The sequence below is a fragment of the Tribolium madens genome, unplaced genomic scaffold (assembly GCF_015345945.1).
Source record: "Tribolium madens isolate multiple individuals breed KSU strain unplaced genomic scaffold, Tmad_KSU_1.1 Scaffold_2;HRSCAF=44;Tcas5.2_LGX, whole genome shotgun sequence".
NCBI classification, from domain to species: Eukaryota; Metazoa; Arthropoda; class Insecta; order Coleoptera; family Tenebrionidae; genus Tribolium; species Tribolium madens.
This window is the reverse complement of record NW_025400995.1, coordinates 6,992,474-7,020,186: the sequence shown is the minus strand read 5'-3', so window position 1 is coordinate 7,020,186 and position 27,713 is coordinate 6,992,474. Positions and strand designations below refer to the sequence as shown.

General features: G+C 33.1%; 1 protein-coding gene across 1 annotated transcript; it reads left to right on the top strand.

Annotated features, from left to right (window-relative positions):
- The first annotated feature begins 107 nt into the window (after positions 1 to 107).
- Positions 108 to 27,672, top strand: LOC123006199. The gene is made up of 8 exons (XM_044400490.1): positions 108 to 445; positions 11,484 to 11,603; positions 13,034 to 13,154; positions 21,248 to 22,029; positions 24,565 to 25,732; positions 26,362 to 26,527; positions 26,580 to 26,699; positions 26,747 to 27,672. Exons 1-8 carry the CDS (start codon positions 116 to 118, stop codon positions 26,934 to 26,936), a joined length of 2,997 nt encoding a protein of 998 aa, XP_044256425.1. The 5' UTR covers positions 108 to 115; the 3' UTR covers positions 26,937 to 27,672.
- The last annotated feature ends 41 nt before the right edge of the window (positions 27,673 to 27,713 follow it).

Here is a 27,713-nt window from a genome sequence, read left to right as displayed (position 1 = left end):
CACGTGCTGCTTAAGGGTTGTTAATTTGCATTTACCCTAAATCGAAAGCAGCTGAGTGCGCGAGCCGTTGCGCATCTCGTCGCGCTTTTACGACAGTAGAGAGCACACCGTGGAAATGGACAGAGTGTTAAAACGCGTGGGCCTTTCGAAAAGAACTCAATCTGAGATAAAGGCCCAAGAGCAGACCACTAGTGAGGAAAAAACGAAAATACGCCGCCGCCGCAGGAGCAAATCGCGACGGAGGTCTAGTCAGGAGAGTAAAAAAACACGCGGACTATTTAATATTGATTGGGAATCGGTAAAAGACTGTAAATCCTGCAAGTCGAGGGCCATCACAAGGCGGTTTTGCAGCAAAAGATGTGATAATGAGCTCTATAGGTCCAATAGTTTCAAGTTCGAACGATTCATCAGGGGCAGTGAGGAAGCCTCCACTTTGGGCAAAAAGGTGAGTCACTCGACACCCCCATAACAGGTGGATTGGGGGTAGGACCCGGGCTCAATCACATATTAAACAGCGATAACCTGTTGACCTCTCATTTACATGTCTTGACGAATTTTCAACGGTTTGATCTCTTTTGTCTAACATTTAACCTTTGACACCGAGATGTTGCCTTACTATCAATATTAACATACTGATGACTTATTTATTTGTTATTCCCATTCGATACTCTTTTGTTTTCGATTATTCTAACCACGCTGATTCACACATTATACTTCATAATGGCTTTTCAAGGCACAAAAAATTACATTAATTGTTGTCGCAATTAAATAAATCACATTTATTTTAATTAAGCAGATTTGGAATTTTCACCTAGGGGAGCCTGGCGCACATTGGGCCACTAAACTACGCTCTAAAAACATCCATAGGTGATTTATCTAAATACTGAGACTATGTATCATAAAAACTGATAAAAACAACTGGTTTTGTTTACTCATTTGTTTCAACATTTTTAAATTCGCTAATTAAAACGATGTCCGGTCATAAGGGTTTGACTTTAATAATGAACGTGATGTTTACATTTGGGTGAAAAAAGGCCACTTTTAATTGGTAGCTATTATGTAAATTGACTCAATTTGCCATATTTTATAATTAAACCAGTCTATTGATTTTTCATTCGCGGAAAAAATGATTTATTTATATCTGGTTTAGAAACAGAATAAATTACGGAAAGCTAAATCTGAAGTGTACTTAGTGACTCATAGCTCGAAAATTAAATCCTAAACTTCATCCAGGAAATTCCGATACGTGGTATTTAGACCAAAATAAAAAAATGCGAGTCTGGAAGCAAACCCGGAATTCTTTGAGTGTGCTATTTCGCACAGCGATGGCGCTGTACACCCTCACTCCAGACTTGTTTTATCAAACGTCAAATACAATATTTTAATGCTGGAACGTCAATCCATGTTAGAAGTTTCTTATCTCGTGGGAAAACAAAGAAACAATTGCGTCTGGCAAGTCTTCAGTGTCACGAATCACAGCCTGTTTTCTCCAATTTAATTAATCTATCAAGTTGGCCTAATCCCATTGAGACTTTACCGAAAAATTGAATGTTTTGTGGAGTTAGTCACCTACAGACTGATTCACGTAAAAATACTGATCCGAGAAACTTTAAATGACAGTTATCAGGCGTTTAGTTTTATATCAATCAGTCAGTGTATTAATAAAAGCAAATCGGATATAAAAGATGTCTGTTGCTACATTAGTAAATAAAACGCACAATTATATTAAGTAACGACAAGTTTTTATAGCCTATAGGATATTTTATGGCATATTTGGGAAATTGGAAACGGTCGTAACCAAACGCGTTGCTTTTGTTACTATAACCCTTTTAATTTTCAGAATCTTCAAATCCCTTGATTACTGTTTTCGAGATTAAGCTGTAGCATGACAGTTTTGAGCTCAACACTACCTATATTTATGGACATGCAACCACGAGCAAATACCTTCGGGATTTGTGCTCCCCCTACACACGAACAATAAATAAAGAATACGACAGCAAATAATTGCTTCTCACAACCACTTATAGAGATAGATCGAGCTATGAAGGCTTAACCCGGCATTATTTATTAACGAAATCTCAGATTGTGCCAAACAGAAATGAAAATTGCAATTGTTTTTGCGAAATTTCCGCTCGCTGGGCTTTTGCTTTAATTATTCCGGTCCATCCAGCGCATGAAGGGATTTCCCTAATCAGTAGTGCACAAGCGGTACACTACGCGTTTAATGAAATCGAAATTTTTCCAGCTTCTAATTGTTATGTTCCAACTTTAATTAGATAAGTTTTTTTCTATTAAGAACTTAAATCTCGGCGGTAATAAATAACAAGGTATGGGAGGTATCTGAAGCGGAAAAACTGTGAGATTATCCTCATAAAGTACACCTGGACTTTGAAATTGTACCACAATATTTTACCCAAAACCGTCCAAGGTGAAAATTTCATCCATTATATTGATTCGTCTTAGAACACAATAGATTGATTTATTCGCAAACAAAAGAGCGACTCCAATTGGGTGATTCGGTCGAGTGAAGCTTTTTGTCCACTTTATGGCCTTGACAATAGAGTTTTCTTCTCTATTTCTATTAATTGATTGCTTGTTTTTACATTTTTTTAAGAATAAATAAAACTCCTATTTGACTAAAATTTTACCCGGCACCTCCACCATATTTTTAATTACAACAATTTACAATTTTTGTTTGATTTTTATTTTTGCTTTTTTGAAATAAACAAAACTGTCAATTTTTATTTTTAATAATCGATAATTTTTAATGTGATTTTTATGTTAACAAACAATTTTTTTTATGCTTTTATTATATTTAAGTTTTAATTTTATAATTGTAATAATTTTGCACTAAGCATTTTTATTTTTAATTCGAATAACATATTTGATGTTTTTCAACATTTTTGTACTATTCAGATAAATGGAAACTGTCATTTGTTATAAATTGTAAGATGATCAAAAGTTTTATTTGGCGTTCCCATCGGTCTTACATTTTTTGTTGTTGTTCTATTTTTTGCATATTTTTAAGTTTTTACCATTTTCATCATTTTTTTTGGAATAATAATTAACACTACGTTTTTTTGTTTTTACTGACCTTTTACATTTTTAGATTTTTGAACTGAATACAACTTTCGTTCGTCCTCACAATTGTTATAATTATTAAAAAAAAAATCTATCTTTTCAAAGCTTTTTTAATTGTGAAAATAAATTATTTCTATTAAATGTTAGATTTATTAATGTTTATCATTATTTTTTCATTATTTTGATAAATCAAAAATGTTTATTCTTAAATTTATAATTAAAATTGGCCAGGCTTTTTTCCTATTTTTATTTCTCAATTGCATGTTTCTCTACGTGGATCTCTGATTTAAACAAGACTGTCATCTGAGATCACATATTTTATATAATTTAATTGATTTAAACTTCTATTTATTTTTTATGCTTTTAGCATTTTCAGATGTATATTTTTGCAGCGAAAATTGCATGCAGCTCTTTTATTTATTTCTATATTTTTAAAGTTATAAAATAAACAAAATTTTTATCTAATCAATAAATTATTAAATCAACATTTATCCTGGCGTTTTCACCATTTATAAGTTTCAATTTTCTTAATTGTTAAAATTTATGACAAAGTTTTTTGTTTTATTCAGATTAAGTCGGATGTCTTTTATTTCTTTTTTTGCATTTTTGAAGCCATTATAAGTGTCATTTGTTTTAAAATGTGTAATTTTTAATTTAATCATTATTAAAAAATGTTTGTTTGTGTGATCAAACGTTTAAGTGATCAATTTTTTAAATTGTTTAAATGTAAAAATTAATTTTCTTTAAATTTTCATTAAAATATCATGATTTTCCGACGCTTTCGTAATAGATATTTCAAGAAAACTGTCATTTGAGACCAAATTTTTCAGATATCTTGTTTATTTAATATTTTTTTGAACATTTTTTACATATTTTTGATTTTTGAAACAAATTGAGCAATTGCTAGACTACCAATTGATTAAAACTGTCATTTATTTTTGATGTTTTTAGCATTTTTACATCTTTTTTTTTGCAGTAAAAATTGCATGCAGCGTTTTTCCATTTATTTTCATTAATTCTAAAGCTTTGAAATAAACAAAATTTGTATCTTATCAATAAATCATTAACTCAACGTTTTATCCCGCTTCCAGCATTTATAAGCTTCAATTTTTTAATTGTTAAAATTTATGACGAGGTTTTCTGTTTCATGCAGATCAAGTGGGATGTTTTTTATTTTTTTGGATTTTTTAAGTCAATATAAATGATATTTTTTTTAATGTTTTGTTTTGACATTTCCCCGGCGCTTTCAACATTTTTGGTTATTAATTTTTAATTTAATTTATCAGTACAAAAATTATTTGCGTGCATGATAAAACGTTTTAAATGATCAATTTTTTAAATTGTTAGATTGTTAGAAATTAATATTTATTTTAATTTGTCATTAAAATGCTATATTTTCCCGGCGCTTTCACCATTTTTACAGCACAAATTTTAATTTTTCTAGTTATAATTTTGTAATTACGGAAGCAGCGTGTAAATAAATTTTGTGGAATGTCAGAGAATAAATTCGTTTTCAACGGAATTTTGTTTTTGCGTTAACGGGGTGTCTGCGCCGCGATGAACTTGATAAGCTTAGCTTTAAAAATTATTTTTCTACATGGAGGGTATCATTAGGATCTCGTTATCTCTCCAAAATGGGAAAGAATCACAAAAAGCTTGAGATTTCGACAGGTGAATTGTTAGAAAAACGTAGCGCGACGTCTGATTGGTGCAAATAAAAATTAAACGGTGCAAGAGGGGAATCCAATTCTTTCTCTACACCCTCCGGATTTTAAATCACTTAAACACAAGACGGCTTGCTCAAACGCCATAGATTTATAGAACATGCTGTTGTGCGATCGATTCATGTAACATTTTTTTATGCTCTATCTCTCTTGTGTTTTTTTATATTAATTTCTGTGTGAAACAATTATTGTGTGAAAGCTTTTATTGTTAAATAATTTAGTCGTTCAAGACTTTACACATCCATTAACTATAAAACCAGCGGGCAAAAATGAAAGTGCTTTTCTGGTGCGCAAGTCCGAAAATCGATTTCATAAAAGCGTGGAATGTGTGAAAGCGCAAACGCAGCTTTTTCCTCCTTATTGGAGCTTGCTGATGTCACAACGGACTTGATTCTATATATAGCGAATGAGTCATCTTCTATACAGTATTTTCCCAAGGTCTGAAGGGAAAGCACGTTTGATTTATTTACATTTGTGCGTACTTATTTTTACTTGTTTAACCGACAATACACATAGAGGTAAGTCTTGTTTCATGTCGTTGAGCTTTTTGAGCTTTGCTGGTGTCTCAAGAGGAGTGTCATGACCTAACCTTAATGACCTCGTGCATAAGCATGCTGAGCTTTTCTTGATGTAATTACAATCACGACTGATGACTCACGACTCGTGGAGCTTTATTGGTTTAATAAATACTTGAAGGGTTTCGAAAACTTTGCCACTTGAACAATCAAAGTTATAAAGCATTAAATTATATCGTATAAAATTATTCAGTGGTAGTCACCCCCTGTGTCGGTTCCCAGAGCGACCCTCTTGATTCCTTGAAGAATTTAATCCTTGTCCCTCACCTATGACGCATCCTGAGGCTTTGTGCATTTTCAGGGTGTTATAAACAAAACTATAGTCTTAATATCGATTAAGAAGGGTTGGATTTTGCTCAAAATCCACACTTTCAAATGCAATATTCGGCTAAATGTTATTGTCGAGTACTGAGGGGTGCGATTGGGGTGATCTACGCCCAATAGGGACTAAATTACGAGCTGTAATGTGATCTAGTAGCCGTGTACCGGCTGTAGAACATCGGTTACCATACGTGATGTGGCTATAAATACTTTATATGGTATCCATATATGACCACTGTCACGTTTTAGAAACACCTAAAACCCCTGCAATTTTACGAATTACGCAAACAATGGACGCACAGACTGATTTATTGTTCCGGATTTCATAATTAAACTAAAATGCAATGTAAATACAAGTGCTACGATTAGTTTGGTTTATGCAAACTTTGACACTTAAATTTATAAGCCGAGCAACTTTAAGTGTTTTCATGCTAAACAACCACTCTTTGTTACTTAAACAAAGATTAACTTTAATTGAAACCACAAAAATCAATACTTAGTCTTTTATTAACATTTTGTATCTTTTGTAGCAGCCATAAAACTCAAATATTAACTTGAATGTACTTTTAATAGCTTAACCCTCCTATTTAAAACACAATTTACTACTAGGTGTTGGCAACACTGAAACATCTGGCCCACTTAACGACAAAAATCACAATTGACAATTGCCAACTTACTTTCAAAGTCACAGGCCACTTTGAATAGAAACTTAATTGAACGTATGAAAGCCAAATCGGCGGCTAAATTGTTGTAAAAATGGCGTTGTGTCAGGTTCCATTTTGCGTGGTGCATAATTCACGGTATTATAATTGGAGGGGCGTCCATGTTGCATATTTAACGTGTGATGTGTGTACTTTGTTGTTGGGTGTACATATTTGATGTTTTGTGTTTCTTTGGTAAATTATGGGTCAATGCTTGAATTCAGTTTGATGTTGTTATGAAAATTTAATTTGGAGGGTTTCCGTTGAAAGAGCGATTGTGCAAGTTTAAAAGTTAATCGTAGGTTTGAAGACACTAAGTAAACTGTGCCGATAGCACCACAAATCACAATATAGGGAAATAAAAAACTAGCATTCCCTCGAGCCTTTCCCCGAAATAGAACACGGAGTCAAGAGCATCTTGCTTGGGGGCACTCATATCGGCTATTTTCATTATCGGTAACTGCTGTATTCTGTCACGAACGAATTATTTATCGGGCTGTATACATATTTATATTGAGGGAGTTTCTAAGTTTTCAAGAAAGTTTTTTTTTAACAAAAGACATGCAGGCCATTAGTGTTTTGCATTGGTTTTATTTTGGTTCAGTCACCCTTACCTCGACGCATTTGTCATTTGTTTCACCCTCAGCCAACTTGATTGGTAAACATGAGCAATTTTCTTTTAAACATTTTTCATCTTGTCGTCTCCTAAATGCAGGATATAAAGAAAATTTTTATTCAGATTAGAAACACTACACCTAATTGTGCACGAAACACGCGCTTTATTGCCAAGCTTAACATCACATTTTTTCAACGAAATGTTAGGATTTTCGAACCTTTTTTTTGCAAAAATAAAAGCATGACAAATCATCAGTTTTATTTTCTCAAAAACTAAAAACTTCCTAGTTTGAAATTTTTAAAACATGTTTTTCTCTTTACATATTAGGTGTCGAAAACTTTATTGTATCAACAACAAACATAAAAATGCTCAAACAATCTACAATTTCATTATAAACAAACTTTCAGAGTTGTAATATTTCTATTTCTCGAAGACAAAGATAATACAATTGTTGGAATACCGGAGATTTTAAACTTGTCAAATTACTAATTAATAATTATTAATTAAAATTAATTTAATTTTTTAAAATACATGTTAAGTTAAGAAACTAGGAACATGGAAAAACTGTTATCTATAAACATTTTGAAATTTTATAACATCAATACCTAATAAGAACTTAATAATAAATAAATCATTAAGTTGCGAGGCGGAAAATCTGTAGTGACGCTAGATTAAGGAATTTAGTGAGTTTTTCTTACATTAATTTCATTTCAAACAATTTACCAACATTATTACTGAACAGCAATATTTGCAATGGTTAATCTTGCTTGACTGCAGGTTTAAACCGCGGGGTCAATGAAATCCAAAGGTTGGGGAAATTATTTGTAGAAAAATTATGACTTGAATAATTGTCTGCCAAATGGTTTCTTCTTCTTTTTTTCCTTTTTTTAAATAGTTTTTATTTTAATTTTATTTTTACAAGTCAGTTAATAACCGTGAATAACCAAAGAGAATTAAAACCACTACCATCCGCCGTTCAAAATAAATTTTCAAACAATTAGGCAACAATTTATGGGAAAACTAAATAATATTGTTGGCATTTGTTGGCAATAACGTGTGGTTTTTATTTAACCAAATAAATGTAAATAATGCAATTTACTTAATAGAATGAACATTTAAAATTTATTTTTTATGTCAAAATGGTGGATGCGCCGGGGTAACTGTCATATTATCACATTTTTCTCGATTTAGATAGATCTTTTGCTAAGTTATATCCGTTTTGTGTGTAAAAAATGGAAACTGTTTAAAAGTTTGAAGTTTGGAAAGAATAATTTTTTCTCTAACTGGTATCTGACAGTTTGTCGTAAAATACAGCGTTTTAAAAAAGGTGACAATCAATTAAAGGTCCTGAAGGCATCTTGGAAGATTGGAGCAATCCTTAATGAAGTAACGAATCCAGCTGTTGGCGGTTGTTCAAGTTAATGAGAAATGTAGAATTTAGAGGCAAGGAAGCATATTTGACTAGGGGTCAGTAGCGGGTGCCCCCAAGAGTAATGAGACAATTTGTCAGCGTCTCCTGTGACCTAAGCTCTGTTTCTGGTGTATAATGTCAGTCATAAGTGAGTAAAAATATTGCCGCCTGAGGTGAATTTTTTACGTCGAACTAATCCAATTCGTGAAACACCCCTCGTGTTTCCCGGTTAATCAAAGTGAGTGTGAAATGTCTGAGATCGGAGGTCGATGTATATTTAGATTTAGCGTAATTTATTGACCATTTCACCGAGGATTTAGATTAAGCTTTCATGGCAAACTTCACGTTGCACCTGAGCTTTCCCAAACTTCTTTAAATGCTTTCACAATCCTCTAACCTCGAATTGTAATTAGGGAAAAGCACGTGATGAATAGATGTGTGCAATAGTTATAGATTTACTTACACACTCTCTGAATACTTGAAAGTTCACACAACCCCAAAGTTCCTGATTTACGAGGAGAAGCATGCCTTAATTTTTACAAAAAGCAAATAAATAAAGTCGAAGGTTTGAACCTCCACTTCAAGAATTTTGTCAGTTCGCCTTTAAGCAATGCAAGTTTAATGAGAAGCGGCCGTCATAAGTGTTGAATGGCTTAATCTAGTCGCCTCAGAAATGTTTTATTAGAGAAATAATCAGAGGGTGTCGATGTTTGTGATTCGTGGTGTGTCAGAAGTGTAATAACGAAATGGATTAGAGCTGCTCATTGATCTGGCAAATTGCTGACAAATCATATTATTTCAGGCAGGTTTTTCATTTGGACTTTTTAGTCAAATAGTGCGATTTTGCTCCCAAAGATAGAAAAAAACATGTTCGGGGTCGATTGAAGAAGGTTTTGCCGCGATATACTTTAGGGTGGTTGACAACGAACAAAATTTAATACAGCTTCAATTAGAGCTAACATGCTGAAAGTGTACTTTGCCAGTTTGGATTAGATTAGTAAATGAATACCAGTGCGAAGGGGTGACTCTAACCACTTAATCCCTATCGTGGTATTGTGATAAAACCTACGCTTTTTAGACAAGTTTTCCATTTTTCATCGGCTTTTCCTGAATGCAAAACGACCAATAAATTCATTCAACATGAGGTGATTAAGGCTGATATGTGCTCACTTTTTTGTTTCTCATCACAAACGGGTTTAATTATAACAATGGCATTGTTAGCAAATTCATCGGTTTATTTATTTGCACACAACAAATGAGCCCGTTTGGAAATTACTATCCGACACTTTTTCATAATTATTTATTTTTTGATGAAAATTTTTAGCGACCTGAATGTCCGAAGTTTTAAAATTTTTAGTTCAAAAATATTTGCGGCTTCGAAAAAATTTAGTCTAAATTTGCAATTTTCGACTCGAACACAGTTTTCAACGTTTTTTATTTTTGTTGTTGCTTTTTTATTTTATTTTTTTTTAATTGAAATTAAACTTTTCAAACAATCATTATCTAGTTTATAAGTCGACAAACACACATAAGTTTCTGATCAAAGTGACCTGTGACTTTAAAATAATTTGACAATTCTGAATTATTGTTATTTCAAATTTATGAAAAATTATTTAAATTATTAAACTGCGTTAGGTGACAGCCATGCCGGCACTCTCAAAGAAGACTATTAATGCATTATCGTAAAAGTGGTTGTAAAAGTTGTAAGCATTGTGATTAGGCCATTTAAGATCGGCCATTATAATAATGTAAAAAACCAATCACTCTAGATTTTTGAATTCATTCAAAATTTAATGCTGCAATATGATTGGTCCATTTGAAATCGGCCATTATTATAATGTGGGTAACCATGGAGACTTCAGCCTTTAGTTCCATTCAATTATTTATACCGAAATTGGTAAAATTCGGAAATCAAACTCGGAAATGAATAATAAATTGATATTAAAGTTTGGCGTTTAATTAATTCAACTAAATGACAAATTTGGTAAGTTTAAGGGTGCTAAGAACTTGTAAAAATACATAAAACATAAATCCCATTTAAAAATGTTTTTAAATAGTAATAAGTAAAACCTTGAACGAGTCTATAGGCAAAACTATAATTTAATTTTTTTTATTTCATAGAAAGTGTAGAAAATATTTGTGTTTGCTGGATCGAGAATTTCACAAAAAATGTTTCTTTTAAATTATTGACAAATACATGAAACATCTGCTTTTGTAGTTTCTCAAATTAGTTGGCACTTAAAATCTTACAAAACCTAGATTTTTTATTAAATGGAGAAATAAGTTTTCTGTCATTTTAAGATATCGGTGAAGTGTTTACATCCGGAGCAAAAATTTCTAAAATTAAACTTTTTGTACCATCCTAAACCATAATAATTTTGATTTTGTTGAATGTTTTTGTTTGTCATTTGCGTCAGTTTAAATCTTTGGCCACGGCGTGCACATTGTAATATATTTTAGGAATGGAACCTTTACTGCGGCAAAAGCTTTTTGGCTTCAGATATTGCATGCAAAAATGGCGCAACGGTCAGAGAAGCGCTGCATAAGTGGCCGAGATCAGCAATGACACCAGCTCTAAAAGCTGTAAGCTCAAACAAGGAGCTTTTGTGCTCGCAATGATCTATAGCGTTCATTTTGGTCCCTTTGCAACCCGCTGTGTCTTATAGCCTGGTTTCACTCGAAATAGCTTTATCCCTGTATTACTCTATGTTTAAAATCAATTTTTAGGGAACATTTAATTAAGAGCTTCGAGGTGTCGTCGATAAAGCAATCAGGATCCAGACTTGATACATTTATTTCAAAGACACACGCACTCAACCCTAAATAAATAAGCGAAATCACTGTATCCCTACCTTTCCACCCTCTCAGCTAATGAACGTGTCACCACCAGAATGACTAGTGGTCTTCATTTCCTATAGTGCTGTCGGTTATAACTCGGCTCCATTGCACTTTCAATCATACGCAAGCTAATTCGGCGACATTTGACACGTGCCAGTGACTTAATAGGTTTTTGACCACACGACTTCGACTTAATCAAATTTTATTCTTTTCCAGATTTCCTTGTGTGATGATTATAGTCTACCAGTCGACAATTTAGGAAATAAGAGAAGACCCAATAGTATTGCAGTTCCTAGTCTCACCGAATGGAATATCGCTAGTCCAAATGAAGAAAAGGTAAGATAAAGAAATAAATATGTAAATATTAGCTAGTGGGAAAACGTGCGTTTTATTAGTTTCGATCAAGCAAACATTGTGTCGTAAAATCGGAGGACGTAAGAAAAAGGGGAAAAACTGAGGACATAGTGGACAATAATGGGACGACTATCATCAAATTTAAACGCTCTCTTTCTTATCTTTCGGTTTATGGACACTTGCAGTCATCACAGTTGGTCATAATGCATACGAAGGGAATGACTCAAGAACTCTATTATATTGATTTAGTCTACAAGAAATTGTAAACTTTGAAACAACAAAGTTCACAAGTTGGAAGCGGCAATAAATTCAAAATAAACTAACTGAGGGTCGCATAAATTAAAATGACCCATTATTTGAAATGAGCTAGTTAGCAGAAAGCACTTGCTAAATTCTTGTCATTTTCTCGGCTGTAGTTAAAAGTGGCAAGCATTACAAGAAAACATTGATTGTGTGCTGAATGCTCGATAAATGACTTATTAATATTTATGAACTTGCAAAATTTCGTAGTCTCCATTAACGCCACTCTGCAAATAAATCAGATACAAATCCCTGTCGTCGCTTTTTTAATAAATAAGCTATTGTTTTCGTACTTTTGAAAAACGTATTTCATCCCCAAACGCCCATAATTTAGAGTTTGTAAGAAAGTTTTTGAATATGATGGTTTTCAATGGATTTCAATGGAGTAGAAAAATTTATAGGGAGGGGGAATATAAACGCTCCTCCGTTACCATTAATTATGTTGGTTCAAATTCGCAGAAATATTTTCGTAATTAATTTGACATAGCGGCGCCCATTCGTTATTTCCAATTAATTAATTGTGAGCAGTAATAAAAAATGATATTCAGTTCTAAGCAAACAAGTTTGTGGTACTTGTAACTAAGGGGAGTTGAGATGTTTGAGTAGAGTGATTTTTGAATCGGTATGGTTCTGTTCCCTTCACTTGGAGTGTATTTATGGCCGGGACTTGACCGGCATGGAAAGTAATCGCATTTAATTCAGGGGAGTTAAATCAATGTAAATTGTTTTAGTAACGGAAGAATCGGAATTTCTTGAAAATTGTTCAAGTGCTTTTATTCAAGCCTAATTGGAATTCTTGTTTCTGTCAGCATTGGCGCACCAAATCTGTTTAAGAAGTGACAGATCATGAGCGATCACCCCTTTTGTTGTTTCAGTCGAGACAATTTCGACCCTCGATCAAGCTCAATATTTAATATAATTTCAACTGTGTTGCATTTTAATTACTGGAATAAATTTCCCTGAGGAGCTGTACGAGGAAGATTCGCCGCCGAATTTTGTCTTTTGTCTATTAAATGGAATCTTGTTTATTCATTTTTGCTGTCAAGGGTGCCGACACACTACCACAATGCGTCTAAACCCTTTGTCAAATTGCATCATTTCCATTGTTTCAGATTGAAATTTTGGAGACATACTCGACTCCGCGCGACTCAAGGCAACAGCTAATTCAAGAGGATATTGAAACCAAATGTTTTACCAGCCCTGATCGAGAGTACTCGCAACCCTACACGACAGGTAAAACGCGAATTATTTCACCCCTCGTATCGGACAACGAATTACAAAGTTATATTAGCAATTTTTCGAGAGCTCTTAATAGTTGGAAGCAAGGGAATTTCATTTAATTTCAATTTAGGCGACGGCAATTCCATTATTGTCGTCTCGGCCATAGTTTGAAAAATTTTCAATGGATGTAAACTTTATCAAAGAATTGCTTGATATACTTACGCGCAGACCAAACATCAAAGAAACTCAAAGGATTAGTTCTCTCGGTTTATTTTACCAATGGAGACTGTCAAGTGGGGTAAAAATTGCCAACGAGCACTTCCACATGACTTTTCACACGAAAATCGATAAAATAAAGACATTAAAAGTCAACTTGGGGCTTGAATATGATACACAAACTTCCAACGCGTGATTTATGCCACTCGTAAGGTAAAAATGGGGCGCACTACGTCTCAAGGGTGGAAATGAGCTCCAAAGTATTATGCGATAAAACTGCGCAATGGACAAGTTTTATCATTAAGTTACTGCAATAAATCATAAAAACAATAAATATAATAGTTGTAAGTGTATAATGTGTTGCCTACTAATAATGCGCATTATAAAAAATCCATCAAATCAGATTTCGTCGAACAGATATGAAAAGCAATATCGTGAAGAATGCTTAAGATCAAAGTCTGAACTGAAAGATGTTTGTTTTGAATGCTTTTGAGGGTTGGTACCGGTTTGTTTATTTGTCGACATGTGGGGGTGTGCGCCCTTTCCGATCGAATTAATTCGTGTGTGCAACACTTAGTTGTCGGTTAATTGCTCGATTATTTCGAAGATTTCATTTGCATAATGCGTCTCGTCCCTGCGTTTAATATTTTTGCACACTCTATTAAAATCGCTCTCGTCGTAATGGCTCTTCAATTATATTCGGGGAGTCTCCCAGTTAAAAGATTTTCAAAGAGGCGTCGACAAAGTAGTTTTCGCTAATTGAAATTTCTGATAACACCATTACGTTCAATCGATAAACAGACGCGCCATAATTACATGACAAAACTATAAATAACTCAAGGGTTCATTTTACACAACGAAATATTCCTTCTTGAATAATTGCTAACGTTGCCATTGAAGGGTTGCGAAACATAAAGGGTTGAAAATAGCAATTAAACGTTGTGGTCAAGGGTGAATCATACTTATCCTAAACGTGTTTCATCAGCATTTCGCCCGATACTAATCTCTTGCAGCCTCCATGCCAGTCTCATTGCCCCACACATCACTATATTTTACACCCAAGTGGACCTTGTTCGTCTTGTTTCACCTTCTTTTTCAATGGCAACTTATTACTAATCACTTTTTTATTTTATTATAGTTATTCTTAGTCATTTGATAAAACGAGAAATGATTGTAACAATCGATTCTAGGCCGCTTTCGGTCCCCTTTGTCCGTCTTTCAAACCTAATTACTTTTGAAAGTTTCGTCGGCTTTTAAATTTATATCAAGCAGGATTCTGTAATAATTGCGCTCTCAGCTTTTATGATAAGCTTCTGCTAAGTTGCCTTAATTTATTTTCCGTAGTTCCCCTACATCTTTTTCTTTATCCGAACATAATCTTGTTCGGAGGTTTGATTAATAGGAAATTTTTGAATACGATTAATAGGAAATGTCACCCAAAATCCTGTTAAAGATTAGGGCCAATTATTGGGTTTTCAATTGGTAATCTCAACTAAAATATGAATGGAATTTTTTCGACGATTCAACGGTGAGGAATAAATCGTAAGGGCAGCGACAAAAAGAATTTTAATAACTGGGGAACGCTGGGGAAATTATTTATGCTGCATTTTCACTTCAAAACTGTAGCGCCAATGTGAAAAGAGTTAAAAGCCAAATTGAATATTAAAAATGAAACTGGTCCATTCATCCCAGAATAAGGGGATGAACAAGGAGCGCAATGCCCTCACATTTATACGCAACTTTAAACCATCTTTTATTAAATCAAAAATAAAAATCGTGCAATTGTTCCAAGAGAAAAATATTTTTTGTGCCGAGGTAAGCGCCCCTGTTAAATGAATTTGTTCTCGTTTTAGTTCCCGTCGTGTTGCAATCTGCATAATGGCCGAAATTAACAGATCGGTGCTTGCAGAAATGAGTACACAAAAAGCCGGATGAAAAATGCTTTCGTTTTATCTGGGGGCTGATGGATGGCTCGTGTAAATGACGCCTTGAGCTTCCCTAAACCAGCGCACAGAGGCTGTCTTCGTCTGTGACGACATCGCCCGAATATCCTGGACATATAGGATAAGGGAGAACCAGGCAAATGTTTATTATGCTTGATTTATTTGGTTTTATGATCTCACTTATGTCCTAAAAGAACTTCCGGTTTTTCGACAATTGCCGGCCCCGGGGCACTTCATCCTAACGAACGCCCATATCGTTTTAAAACTCTCTACCCGATTTTTCTTATCACGATAACAGACTTAATTAATCCACGTCAGTTAATAATGTGCTATAAAAATGATTGATTTTTTGTTAACTTTGTTAATCAAGTCAAACGGAACTTTGGCGAAATGTTATTTTATAGTAAAAATAATCGCAAAACGATCAAAATGGAATTTAAATTACAGTAAGCTCAACTTCTATCACTCTCAATATTGCTTCTAATTACGCAAACTTTCGTAATAAAACTGTATAATAGTCGATTTGAATTTCCCATATAAATGGAGTATTTAATGTTTTATACATCTGGTTTCGTATTAATCGATGTAAATGTCTAACAGAGCGAAAGAGCAACACATTCAACCGTTAACGTCAAAGCTAAATTCGATGCTATTATGGTAACAAACCTACAATAAAGGTAACCGCTTGAAAAGTGAACGCTAAATTACCTAATGAGTTAATTCACACTGCACTAAAACAAAATTAAACTTTTAAAAAGACTTGTAATTAAATGTACAATATTTGTTACCCATTTACAAATAAAATTGGTGTGGATATTTAACACCTGCTTCAAGTACATTTAAAAATGGCAAATGACTCACAAGAACGTACTTCCTAATAGAACGAAAATGAGTAATATCTGGACCGTAGTAGCAAATCCACTTTTATGGGTAACGTTTTTTATATGGGTATAAAACGTTTATGAATTGTTCCGAAATGGTGTACTGAAAGTTGCATCCTTTTTTAGACCTGCATTCTGTGGCAGCTGTCAATCATCCGACCTTCTCTACGGCGTGCCTGGTCCCTTTACTCATAAAATGGAAATAATGTAAACGAACAAAATTTCACCATTATTTCAGAGATTCATATTCTAACTCAGTAGAAAGAAGTTCATTTTTCTCTTGATTTTGGACTTGGACGAAATTTTTGTACCAAAAGTAGAGAAATCGCTAAAACTCTCCAATCCGACATTTGTTATTCTGTAAAACAGTTGGTCAAATAACAAATGTAGTTGCATATTCTGATTTTTTAAATAGTTCTTTGTTTGAGTTGTTCATGCGGGCATTAAAAAGAGTTTCAAGTCTTTTGTACGATAATAATTCTGTTGAGTCATTTAATTCAGTAGTTAACAAACTTGTTGGAGGGAAAAGAATAAATTTTTCAAATCGCGGTTCTTATCATGAAAGATGTTTTGCGGCTGTTTTAAATTTCAATAACAAAAAGAAATTTGTATTTAAAATTATGGAAAAAATATCTGGTACTTATGGTATCTACACCATAAAATTTTCAAATCGCTTATTAAAAACTACAGAAATTCAAGCTGCGAAATTATATAAAAGAAAAATTCGTATTCAAAGTGCAGATTTAGATATGCCAATGAAAACATATGAAAAAATAAAAAGTGAGTTTTTGAATGATTGCGATATTTTAAAAATCCTTATTGAAACAATTGGTCTTCGTAATAATGAGCAGTGGAATAAAGAAAGAAATAACAGATTAACAGCTAGTAATTTTGGAAGAATTTTAAATATGAAATGTAAAACCAATACAGCAAATACTGTAAAAAATGTCTTATATAGTGTAGGTGTGTCTAAATTTAAAAACTTGTCTGAACCTCTACAATGGGGTATTGATAATGAAGAAAAAGCAAAGGAAAAGTTTGAGCAAATCACAGGTTTCAAGGTGAACTCATGCGGCTTTTTTGTTGATGAAGAAAATTTTTTTTAGGTGCAACACCAGATGGATTAGTCGGTTCAAATGCTATTGTCCATTTAGCGCAAGAAACACAGATATTAAAACTGCCATAGAACTAAAACTTATTAAATACTTAGAGTTAGATGCTCAAGATAATAGTAAAATAGTTTTAAATGAAAAAGATATGTATCAAGTACAAGGTCAGCTCCACATTACTAATCGCCAAATATTTTATTTTATAGGGTACACCTCCTGCGATTTATAATATTGTATTATTGAAAGAGACGATTCAAGATATTGGTACCGAAAAATGATAGATTGTCTAGAAAATTTTTATATGAATCCCATGTTACCTGAAATAATTGATTCAAGACATAGTCGGTACATAATTGTACTCGTAACAACTTGTAACGGTAGTGTTTTTTATTCCATTTATTACTGTGATAAGTGCTAAATAAATAAATAAATAATTCAGCCCTACAGGGTTCCTGCTTTCCGGTCACTAGATTAGAGAGTACAGTCGCGGCCTTTGAAAACTAAGACATTCCCTTTTGGTATACTATTTGCTATTTTAAAAATTGGTAGAGTGTAAATTCGGTTTTCATCTAGGATAACAATGTCAATTTCAATTTTCTGCAATAAAATACTAGTTATTTCTGTCAACAAACTCGAAGTTCATTGTTTTGAAGTAAAGTTTTCTATTCTACGACACCGACTCGTAATTATTTGAATGACATTTTAGAATCTTCAGTTTCAGGCCATTTTACAATGCAAAATTTAAGATTTGTCAAATTGTCTTAGTTTTCAACGGCTGCGACTGTACAAGTCACAAATCGACAGTAATAAATTATAATAAGTAATTTTAAAAAAATTAGTACTTTATTTAGTATTTTTTGTTTCTCAAAATGTTTTCCTATTTTGTATCCCAAAACTTGCCTTCGTTACTTTTCTTTTTTGCTTTCACTCCTATTTCACAAACTGATCCAAATCAAATCAGTCACGACCTTTTGCAATACCCCAATATATTTTTACCAATAATTTCTTTTCTTTCGTTCCTTAATTTTTTATTTTTTTTTAACATTTTGTAATACACATAACACTGTAACGATAAACATAATATGTGTCTCACCACAAATACCTAGAATCGTTTTAACACAAAATTAATTTGGCTAATTAGAGCTGTCCGTAATGACCAACCTATATAATAACTCCTAACCTCAGTGAAATTAATATAAATATTATGTTTTAATTTTTTTATTTTTTAGGTCTTACGTAGCGTAGGCTTAGTGCTTTTATATTAAACCCATCTATTTTTTAAATTTATTTTTAGATAGATGAATAATTAAAAAATTGAAGTTTTGAAATGAACTAACAATTCTCTTTTTGAGTGGTGTAGATGCATATCTTTGCTTTGAACAAACGCTATAAAACGCTCATGTTGTGGGTTACACCGTGCGGTGGGGCCCGGCTCGGTTGTAAATCATACACCAGGTATGAAAAAGTTCCGAAGTTGTTGAAATGTGTATTAAAAGTTGCCTACTTTCAATTTAATTTTTGCTTTATATCAAGAACAGTTCTCAAATTCGCATTATAACAGGGATTTGTATTTTTAAATTACTTATAAAATGTTTTTTTTTAATTCAATACGGTATAGCGTTATCAAAAAGTCTAAATTTGCGGCTAAAAACGATGAAATAAATGTACACGTAATAGGTATAAGCCAGCTTTCAAGGGGTCGTACTTGGGTGGCTTTCAAATAGCCACTCTTAAAATTGCAATCAATTTTTATTATTAACGTTGTTTACAGCTTTCTAAAAAAACGTTAACACATATATGTAAATTATTAAAAAAAAGTGTACGTCCACGTATTGCGATAAAATATTTTCGCTTAGATATATGCAAGAGGATAATTAGTGTACAGATTATTATGTTTACGTACCTATAAAATAAAAGTGTGGGCTTTTCGATCATTTTAGTTGAGTAATTGTTGCTTTTGTATATTAATGGTCTCCAAATTTTTTGCGCCTATTTTTACAATCATACGTATAAAGGTAAAAGTAAAAAAGGTTTGTCATTTTTAAGAGCATCTAATGAACGTTCTTTATTTTTTATAAATTATAAAATATGTTAATTCGTACTGGTAACTGAACATGGGGTTACCTTGAAACAGGAGTATGTGTATATTAAGTCGTCTGTCTTCACTCGACATTTTAATATAATTTTAATTTTTTCGTTATATTGACATCAAAATAAAAGTTTTACGGCAATTTGATTGATTTAATAATTGTTTTTGAATCTTAGAAAGTTTGCAATGGAAAAAAATATGTATGATATAGGAAGGAAATTTTTTTTCGATTTATTGCCGGTTATCAGGCTGGGTTTACGCCTGGTAATATCCAGCAAACGTTCAAAACAATTCATTGTTTTGATTTTTTTTATATGTTTTTGTGTTCCATGGTAAATAGTCCAAGTTAAGAGTCACTATGAGACATACAATGAAAAAAAAGTTGAGTCCATTTTTTACTAAATTCAAATTTATCACACTCATTTTTATATTTCCGCACTCATCTTGTGTTACTAAGCCTATTTGTACTAAAAATTTAAGAAATCAAGGATAAAAATAAAATTTTTAAGTCTTATGGTGCCCCACTTGTTTAAGATTAAAATTTGACTAAAATTTTATCTTATTATATACAGGGTGTGTCAGAACTCGCACCCCAGAGAAAAATTTCAAGTAAGATAAGATACCAGAAACATGAAAAAAATATTTAAAACATTCTATCTGTAAAAAAATTTTGACATTTATTTTTTGACATTTGACATTTTTTGTTTATTTAATGATACTGATGATCTTGTATATGTTTTTTTTATAATTATTTAGTAAAGGTCCAAAAATTTTGCCAATAAACGCCACAAATAACATTAAACAGAGTTACAATTTAGAATACAGCTTCCTTGTTTCCTCCTCTAATAGCCTGTAGTAAAAAAAACTTGGAAAATTATTTTTCTAACAAAAATAAATAAAGTCAAAGTACAAAATTTAAACTCTTATAACTTCCAAATTTTTATAGATATTTTTTTAACATTTTTTTTTTGGTATCTTACCTTATATCGCATTTTTCTCTTGGACGCGAGTTCTGGCGCACCCTGTATAAGAAACTCAAACAAAATAATTTAAGAATTTAAAATTCTTATTTTTTGAAAAAAAAAAACTATTTAAGTATTGTTGATAACTAAACTAATTGTGTAAATAATTATATATTGGTGATTGGTAATCAGAGGATTTTGTTTGATGCCAAATATTTATTTTGGTGACAACTATGGGGGTCTAGGATCTTTGATTGGAATTTTCTGTCAAAAAACCTACATACCTAAAATGTGAATGATGTACGACTTTAATATATTGTAAGAAAACATTTTGAAGAAACGCTCATCCGGCCCTTTTTTGTCTGTGACAATAGGAGAGCAGATGTGACATCGGTATTGTTTGCAGGATTAAAATGTAACGTTTTTTCATTTTCGCTCGTAAAAGTGACATTGGAAGTGAAATTTTAATATCGAAAAAATCTATTAGGAGCTCTACGAGCAAATAATTATGTAAAATATTGACCATGGTTTGAGCGCAAACGCACAATTATTATTCTGAGGGAGTTGTGAAAACTTCAATTAATGGAGTAGTAAGTAACGTTCTAGGATTTCTCCTAAAAAATCGATATGTAATATACTCACATATAAATCCACATAATGCTTCAACAATAGCGTCAATTTTTCATATTCCATTCATCAATAGAAATGCGAAAGCAATTTTCTTTCCCCGGTCCTTTCTTCTGATAATCTTGTATCACTTTGTAGATATTCGATTTGGTAAAAAATACAAATGCATTGCGTGTTTTCACGCTTCGCCGGCTTGATTTTTAAGTGATACTAAGCGAGATGACACTCAGGTTGAGAAGCGACTGAAAGCCGATTCAGGCAATTTGTTTTTGTTTCAGAGGGTTCTTCAGAAGCAACTTCCGATGACGAGTTTTTCGGTCACCAGCACATCTCTCTGACGAAGCCTCAGGAATTGAATTCGCCGGATAGCATAGCCGAGGCGATCCTTCCTCAACTCAGTACACACTCGCCCAATCGCTGCGACATAAAAAGACACCCTTCGCCTTATTACTACGCTGATTTATACAAAAACAAAGCCGACGAATCAAAAACCTGTCCGGCAAAACTGCGCAAAGATCCGATCGTTCAGCCGAAACCGTCTCAGGATGTTTTAGAATCAAACCACTTGAGCAACCAAAAAATCAAATCATCGCATAGAAAATACCGGAAAAGCTTTAGTCTAGATAACCCAAATTTGGATAAACCAATCCGAGCCAGGTCGCACAGTCGTTTGAAGTATAAAAAAAGTTCGAGTGTTGACACACAAAGCACTGATTCAAGGGATGCGCCTAATGAGGCGGTTATGCCTCCGAATAGACTGACTTCACCCTGTGCTTGTCTCACCCCCGACGATGGCTTAGACGACGAAATGACACGCCAAAGGCATGTATACGAAACCGCTTTTGACTGTCGCATTAGCAAGTCTGATGACGATTTAGATCAGATTGACAAAGTATCAAACCATCCTGTCCTCGTACAATTGAGTAACTCGAGGGAAAATCGACCTGGGCCGTCCGTTGATAGCAATACACCACAAAACAGGCGAAAAGTCACACTACTTTGCCCCAAACCGAGCCAAGAGGACAATAACTCTGTCGGCGCGCTCTCCCAGAAGCTGCAGGTAAGCGCAAAAACCATTTTTCTATGGTCGGATCTACCGTCTCAAAATTACTTTTGGAAATAAAGAAGTGTTTGAGGCATCTCAGAATTTAAATAAAATAAATCAACCTTATTAACATGTAACGGATTTATTATAAAAACAGCCTATTTATTTTAATAAAATTGGTCAAAAATTTTATTGAAAAATAATTATTGGAGTAAATTTTCTACAGTATGTCCCCGGATTAAGTTTACAAGAGGAAAAAACATATCTTTGATTTTACGCCAAAACTGCAAGGGAAAAACATTTTTTGCTTTACCTGAAACGAGCAAATCTGTAATTAAAACTTCATTATTCTAAGTAGAAAAAAAAGTTAATTTTTTTATTGATTTTGAACTTTTTTTTTGATAATTTTTCTCTGCTTTTTAAATTCCATCATATTGGCGATTTTATTTTTTTGACAATAATGTACCTACACTTTGATAAATGAGTTTACGCAAGTTAAATAACAAAAATGTTTGTGAATAACATAATTTTAATAAATGGCAACTCAAAGAAACAGCTTTAAGATAAGAAACAAAGTGATTTCTAACAAGAATTACCATTATTCAATTGTCAAAGTGACATAGTTGTCAAATAAATAAAACCGCCAATGTGATAGGCGACTTAAAAGTTAGGAAGCAGAGAAAAATTATCCAAATTATCCAAGTCCAAAATCAAGGGAAAAATTAACTTTTTTTTCACGGAATCAGAAGAATGAAGTTTTAATTACAAGTTTGCTCGTTTCAGGAGAAGCAAGAAATGTTTTTTCTTTGCAGAATTGCAGTTTTAGCGTAAAGTCAAAGATAAAAGAATTTTTCCTTTTGCAAACTCAATACAGGAACATACTGCATATTGCTATGTTGTCTTTTATTTGTTTCTTTGTCACTAAAAGAGTAAACAAGGTAAACAATTAAAAAATATAAAAATATAAAAAAAATCTTGCAAACCTATAACACTAATTTATTAAATCATAATGTATGCAGTGAGATAAGGTGGATTTTTTTCTTGCTTTTTTTTCTATCTTTTGAAAATTACTGATAAAAAAGCTCTGAATTAGGTCAAAATATCTGGCGTTTACGTATTTTGTATAATTGTTGAAGTAGTCAATTATTGCAATACTTGCAATGAGCAAATTAAGTTTGTTTTTTTTTTCGACTTATAGATTTTTATAAAGTGTCTGGACTGTTTGTAGAAAAGGAAAGGACCCTTAAAACAACTCTTCAGAAAAGAAATATGCAATAAGAATTAAGATTAACAAAATTAATGAAAAAAAAAAAACTAAAATAACAGGTGCCAAAAAATGTTTTTTAATTTTTATACACTATATGGTTTCTAGTTTATGGTTATACAATTATTATGTACTATCAAATTCATGAAAAGCTACTACAACAAAATTTTGTTGGAGTAAATTGGGCTACATGAAATAGTATATTACATAACGAGCACGGAAAGTGATAAATAACGCAACGATTTATTTTTTATAATAGATACAAAAATACGTTGAATAACGATTTATTTTTTATAATGAATACAAAAAAAATACGTTAAATGAAACCTTACAAAACATTAGAGTGTGAATTGTGCGTTAGATTTCTAACACACAGTGCGAAAACAAATCGCACAGGTTTTTGACCTCGTACGATAGTGCCAATTTTCGCGCATATGTGATTGTGCGTTATGATCTAGTTTCGTATATGGTCGTAGGAAAATGTCATATAAATCTGTCATTGTGCCAATTTGAAGTTTTTAAAACACTAAATTCTCAAGTATGTTTTGAAAAAGACGCTAAATTGCAAATAATAGGTCGACCAACCACAAAAGGCGTATTTAGGTGATCTACTTGATATCTTGGAATTAGTAACCAATTAACATAAAGTAGTAGGAACGTTACACCATAAAATTTTTGAAAAGTTAACATAACTACGACGTTTTGCTGTCCTAGTTTTTCATGTATTTGATAGTGCACACTTTTTGTTTGTTTAATGTTCTAAAAAAAAAATATTATAATTGTAATTATTATTTATGTTTGATTTTGAATTGTCGGAATTGGCTACCTTAAAAAAAGTTACATGTCAAGCAATAGAATTTATTATAGACGGTACTTCTTGTTAGTAACTAGCAATTATTGAAAAAAATTGTAAAAAGTCCTTTTTGACCTAATTGTTTTTTTTTATTTACATGTTTTCAGTCTTCTTATTTCTTTCAAAATTTCATTACTGAATATTAAATGATGATTATAGTAAAACGAATTAAAAAATTTCACTGATTTGAATTCAGTTTTAATTTATTTTGCATTTACTTATTAATTACTAATTAAAATTTGATTGCAAATAAGTCAAATAACAATTTCTAAACCGACCCGTAACATTTGAATTCAATTAGAAGACTAATTAACTAAATGCTGACGTAAAATCGCCGTTATATTTAATTTTTGGCACATTATTCACAAACTAAAATAATTTGCAATAATGTTATAAGGCATTTTGCCTCTCCTGACATTGGAACATGTTTCAGGAAATGCGCTTGCCAGAAGAAGCGTCTGTCGTTTCTGGGGCTTTGTCCTTGCCCTTGCGAGGTTACACACCATCCCCTCCGTCCACTGCCCCTCTTCCGACAAAGTTTCCCGGTAAAGAACTGGTAATGAACAGTATTCGTAGTGCCCCGAATTTGCCATCGCATCCGAAAAGTCGATTAAAAGACTTGCATCTTCCGGTGAAGTCTCTGAGAGGTCGTTCGTCTAATAGTAGTAGTGGCAGTTTACAAATCCAGAGAAGTGCTTTCGATATCGAGTTTGGTAACAGTAAGCTCATCTCAGAATTTAAAGGACGGCCTAGTCAATCGAAAGATGGTGACCAGGAGAGGATTTTTAAAATAAAAGACTGGCCGCGACAAGAGTTGTTGCTACTCAAGCGTCATAAAGGGACTAAAGAGACTATTTTGGAGTTCAAGGGTAGACGCAGGAGACACAAGTATTCAAGTACGGAAAGCATGACGGCTAGTAGTAGTGGCGGTAGCATGGAAAGTATTAAAAGTAGTACTAGTGAGGGTAATAGGAGTACGACAAGTTCGGACAGCCGGCAATCGTCGTCTCTCAGTTCCCACAGTTCGGATAGTGGAGGAACAAAAGCTTATTGTGGGACCCAAAATTCAAGTTTTCTAGCTCACGCAAACAAACTCCATATTCTGAGCCCAATTTCGGACAAATCATCTCAGGAACCAATCTCAGAAACTTCCGACAACAATCGAAACAACAACTCGCAGAAATGCTCGCCGGAAGAAGTCGCAACTCCCGAAACTATGAAAGTGAAACGCCGCCTACCTCAAAACAAAAATTTATTAAATTTGGGGTTCCACACGGGTGATCTCGAGATCCAAGGTTCCGATAGTGGAATTTCAATCCAATCCCGCGAAGGTATCAAATCGCGCTTCGGGTTTACCGCTGTTGAATTACCGAGTCAACAAGATTTTTCCGATTTGCCATTCGATATGCCCAAATTGCGACGCCGACGGATGATTACACAAGACGCGTGCACGTCAGGCAGTGCCACTTCGGTTGATTTGAGAGATTTGCCTTTCGATATGCCCAAACTGAGACGGAGGCTTAGAATACAGCAGCCCAGTACTGAGTCAAGTGTCTCGCAAGCCTCGTCCAGTCAAAGTGTCATCGAAGCTGACAGGCAAGGTTCGTTAGTTTTTCTTTCATTTCACTTGCTGCGACCGGAAGTGATCGATCACGGGATTTACTTGCCTCTACAAATCATATCAAATTCGCATTCAACGCGGCTAATCGCCCCACATGTCAATACTTTCAAGATTGAGCACGAGGCGGAAATCGATTCAATTGCATCTAATAGTAAGAAAAAACGACTAAAAAGTTTATTTTCAAATCATCTTTGAAAGAAAAAAAAACAGAATTTATTTTCTTTACTTGTTCGTAAATCTTAAAACTTGACTTTATTAAAGTCTGCAGTGCTTCCTAAATTTATTGAAATATATTCAGACCTAATTCCTGTGGTTAATGTTACTACTATTCCAACCGTGCTATTAATTATCTAACAAAAGGCTAACATGTTCCGCTGACTTGAGACTTGTGATAAGATTCACAGATTCACAAAATTTACATTTGATACCTACTTAATTAAACAAAACCCAAGTCGTAAATTAGTTAAAGTATTTTTTTGTTAAGTTTAAGAAGCATTTTGTTGATAAAATAAATTTTCGGAGATGAAAAAAACAGCAACTTTATCAACTTGGAACTGTTTCGTTAAATTTGTTTCTTAAAATCTTAATTTGAGTAAATTGGGTTTTTAGTGTCTTCTTTCCGACCGAAGCTGACCCTGAATTTGGGGGAGTTAGATATGCGTCAGCGTCCAGGCCTAGGATTATCTCTTGTTGGACTTGGAATGAACTTGAATAATCCCGAAAACCCATCAACAGCGGACGTCATTGATGTCAATTTGCCACTGGAGAAGCAAGGGTAACATAAAATATGTTTCTTATTGTTTGTGTCTATTTTTATTTGAATATAGATGGTTCCACGGAGCTATCACTCGCGTCGAGGCGGAGAACGTACTCAGGATGTTACGAGAAGGGAGTTTTTTAGTCAGGAATAGCGAATCGACGAAACAGGACTATTCGCTCTCGTTGAAGTAATTTTGAATCGTTTTGTTTTGAAATTTTTGACTGGTTGTTTCAGGAGCGCTCGTGGTTTTATGCATATGAGGATACAGAAGGACGGCACCGATGAGTGCTACATTTTAGGACAGTTCAGTAAGCCGTTTCATTCGATTCCGGAAATGATCCACCATTTTTGCATAAACCGGCTGCCTATACGAGGGGCGGAACACATGTGTTTGTTACAGCCGGTCATTGCGCAACTCTTGTGATAAGATAAGGTTTGCTTTTCTCTTATAAAAGTACGACTTGTACTTTATAAGACGCACATTTATTAAAGAAACGATCTATTTTTTCTGTAAAACGGTTTAAACAAAATGGCTTCCACATGAGTAGAGAAAATGAGATTTTTATCTACAGTGTTATTTGTTATTGATCACTTTTTAGTTTGCCGTATGAGATATGGCATCACTTTGTTAAGTAGTAATTAGGGTTCGGATAATTTTAGAAAGGTTATCCGGGCTCTAGTAGTACCTAATATGACGACGTGCAATATTTTGTTAGCCTACATTGTTTTCAAAATCGTTTAGTTTTGCGTTGTTTAGTTTAGGGGTTTTAGTACGGCTACAGAAACTATATTGCCAAAGAAAATGACTGTGAATAAAATATACATACCTATATATTATATACATTTCAGTGTTAAGAGAAATTAGTTATAGGTGTAGGGTTTAGATCAATGTTTTAGCATTAGCATTCTAAGAAAAAACAAAGCAAATATAAAAGTACTTTAATATTATATTACATTTCAATCACATTAACGCTCATTACAACATAATATCTATTTTAGTAAGTATATTTATTTCCGATTTCTATTATTAATTAATCTTTCAAAAATTGACTCTTAAATAATCTTTAAACTGTTCTAGATGCTATATTATTTACCAATGTAATATAGTTTAGAGACTTTGTGATGAATGTGTTAATAAGGGACTGAATAAAAGTACGTAAGAACCATTTGCGTTTTATTACACGAAAAAAGGTTTCACATT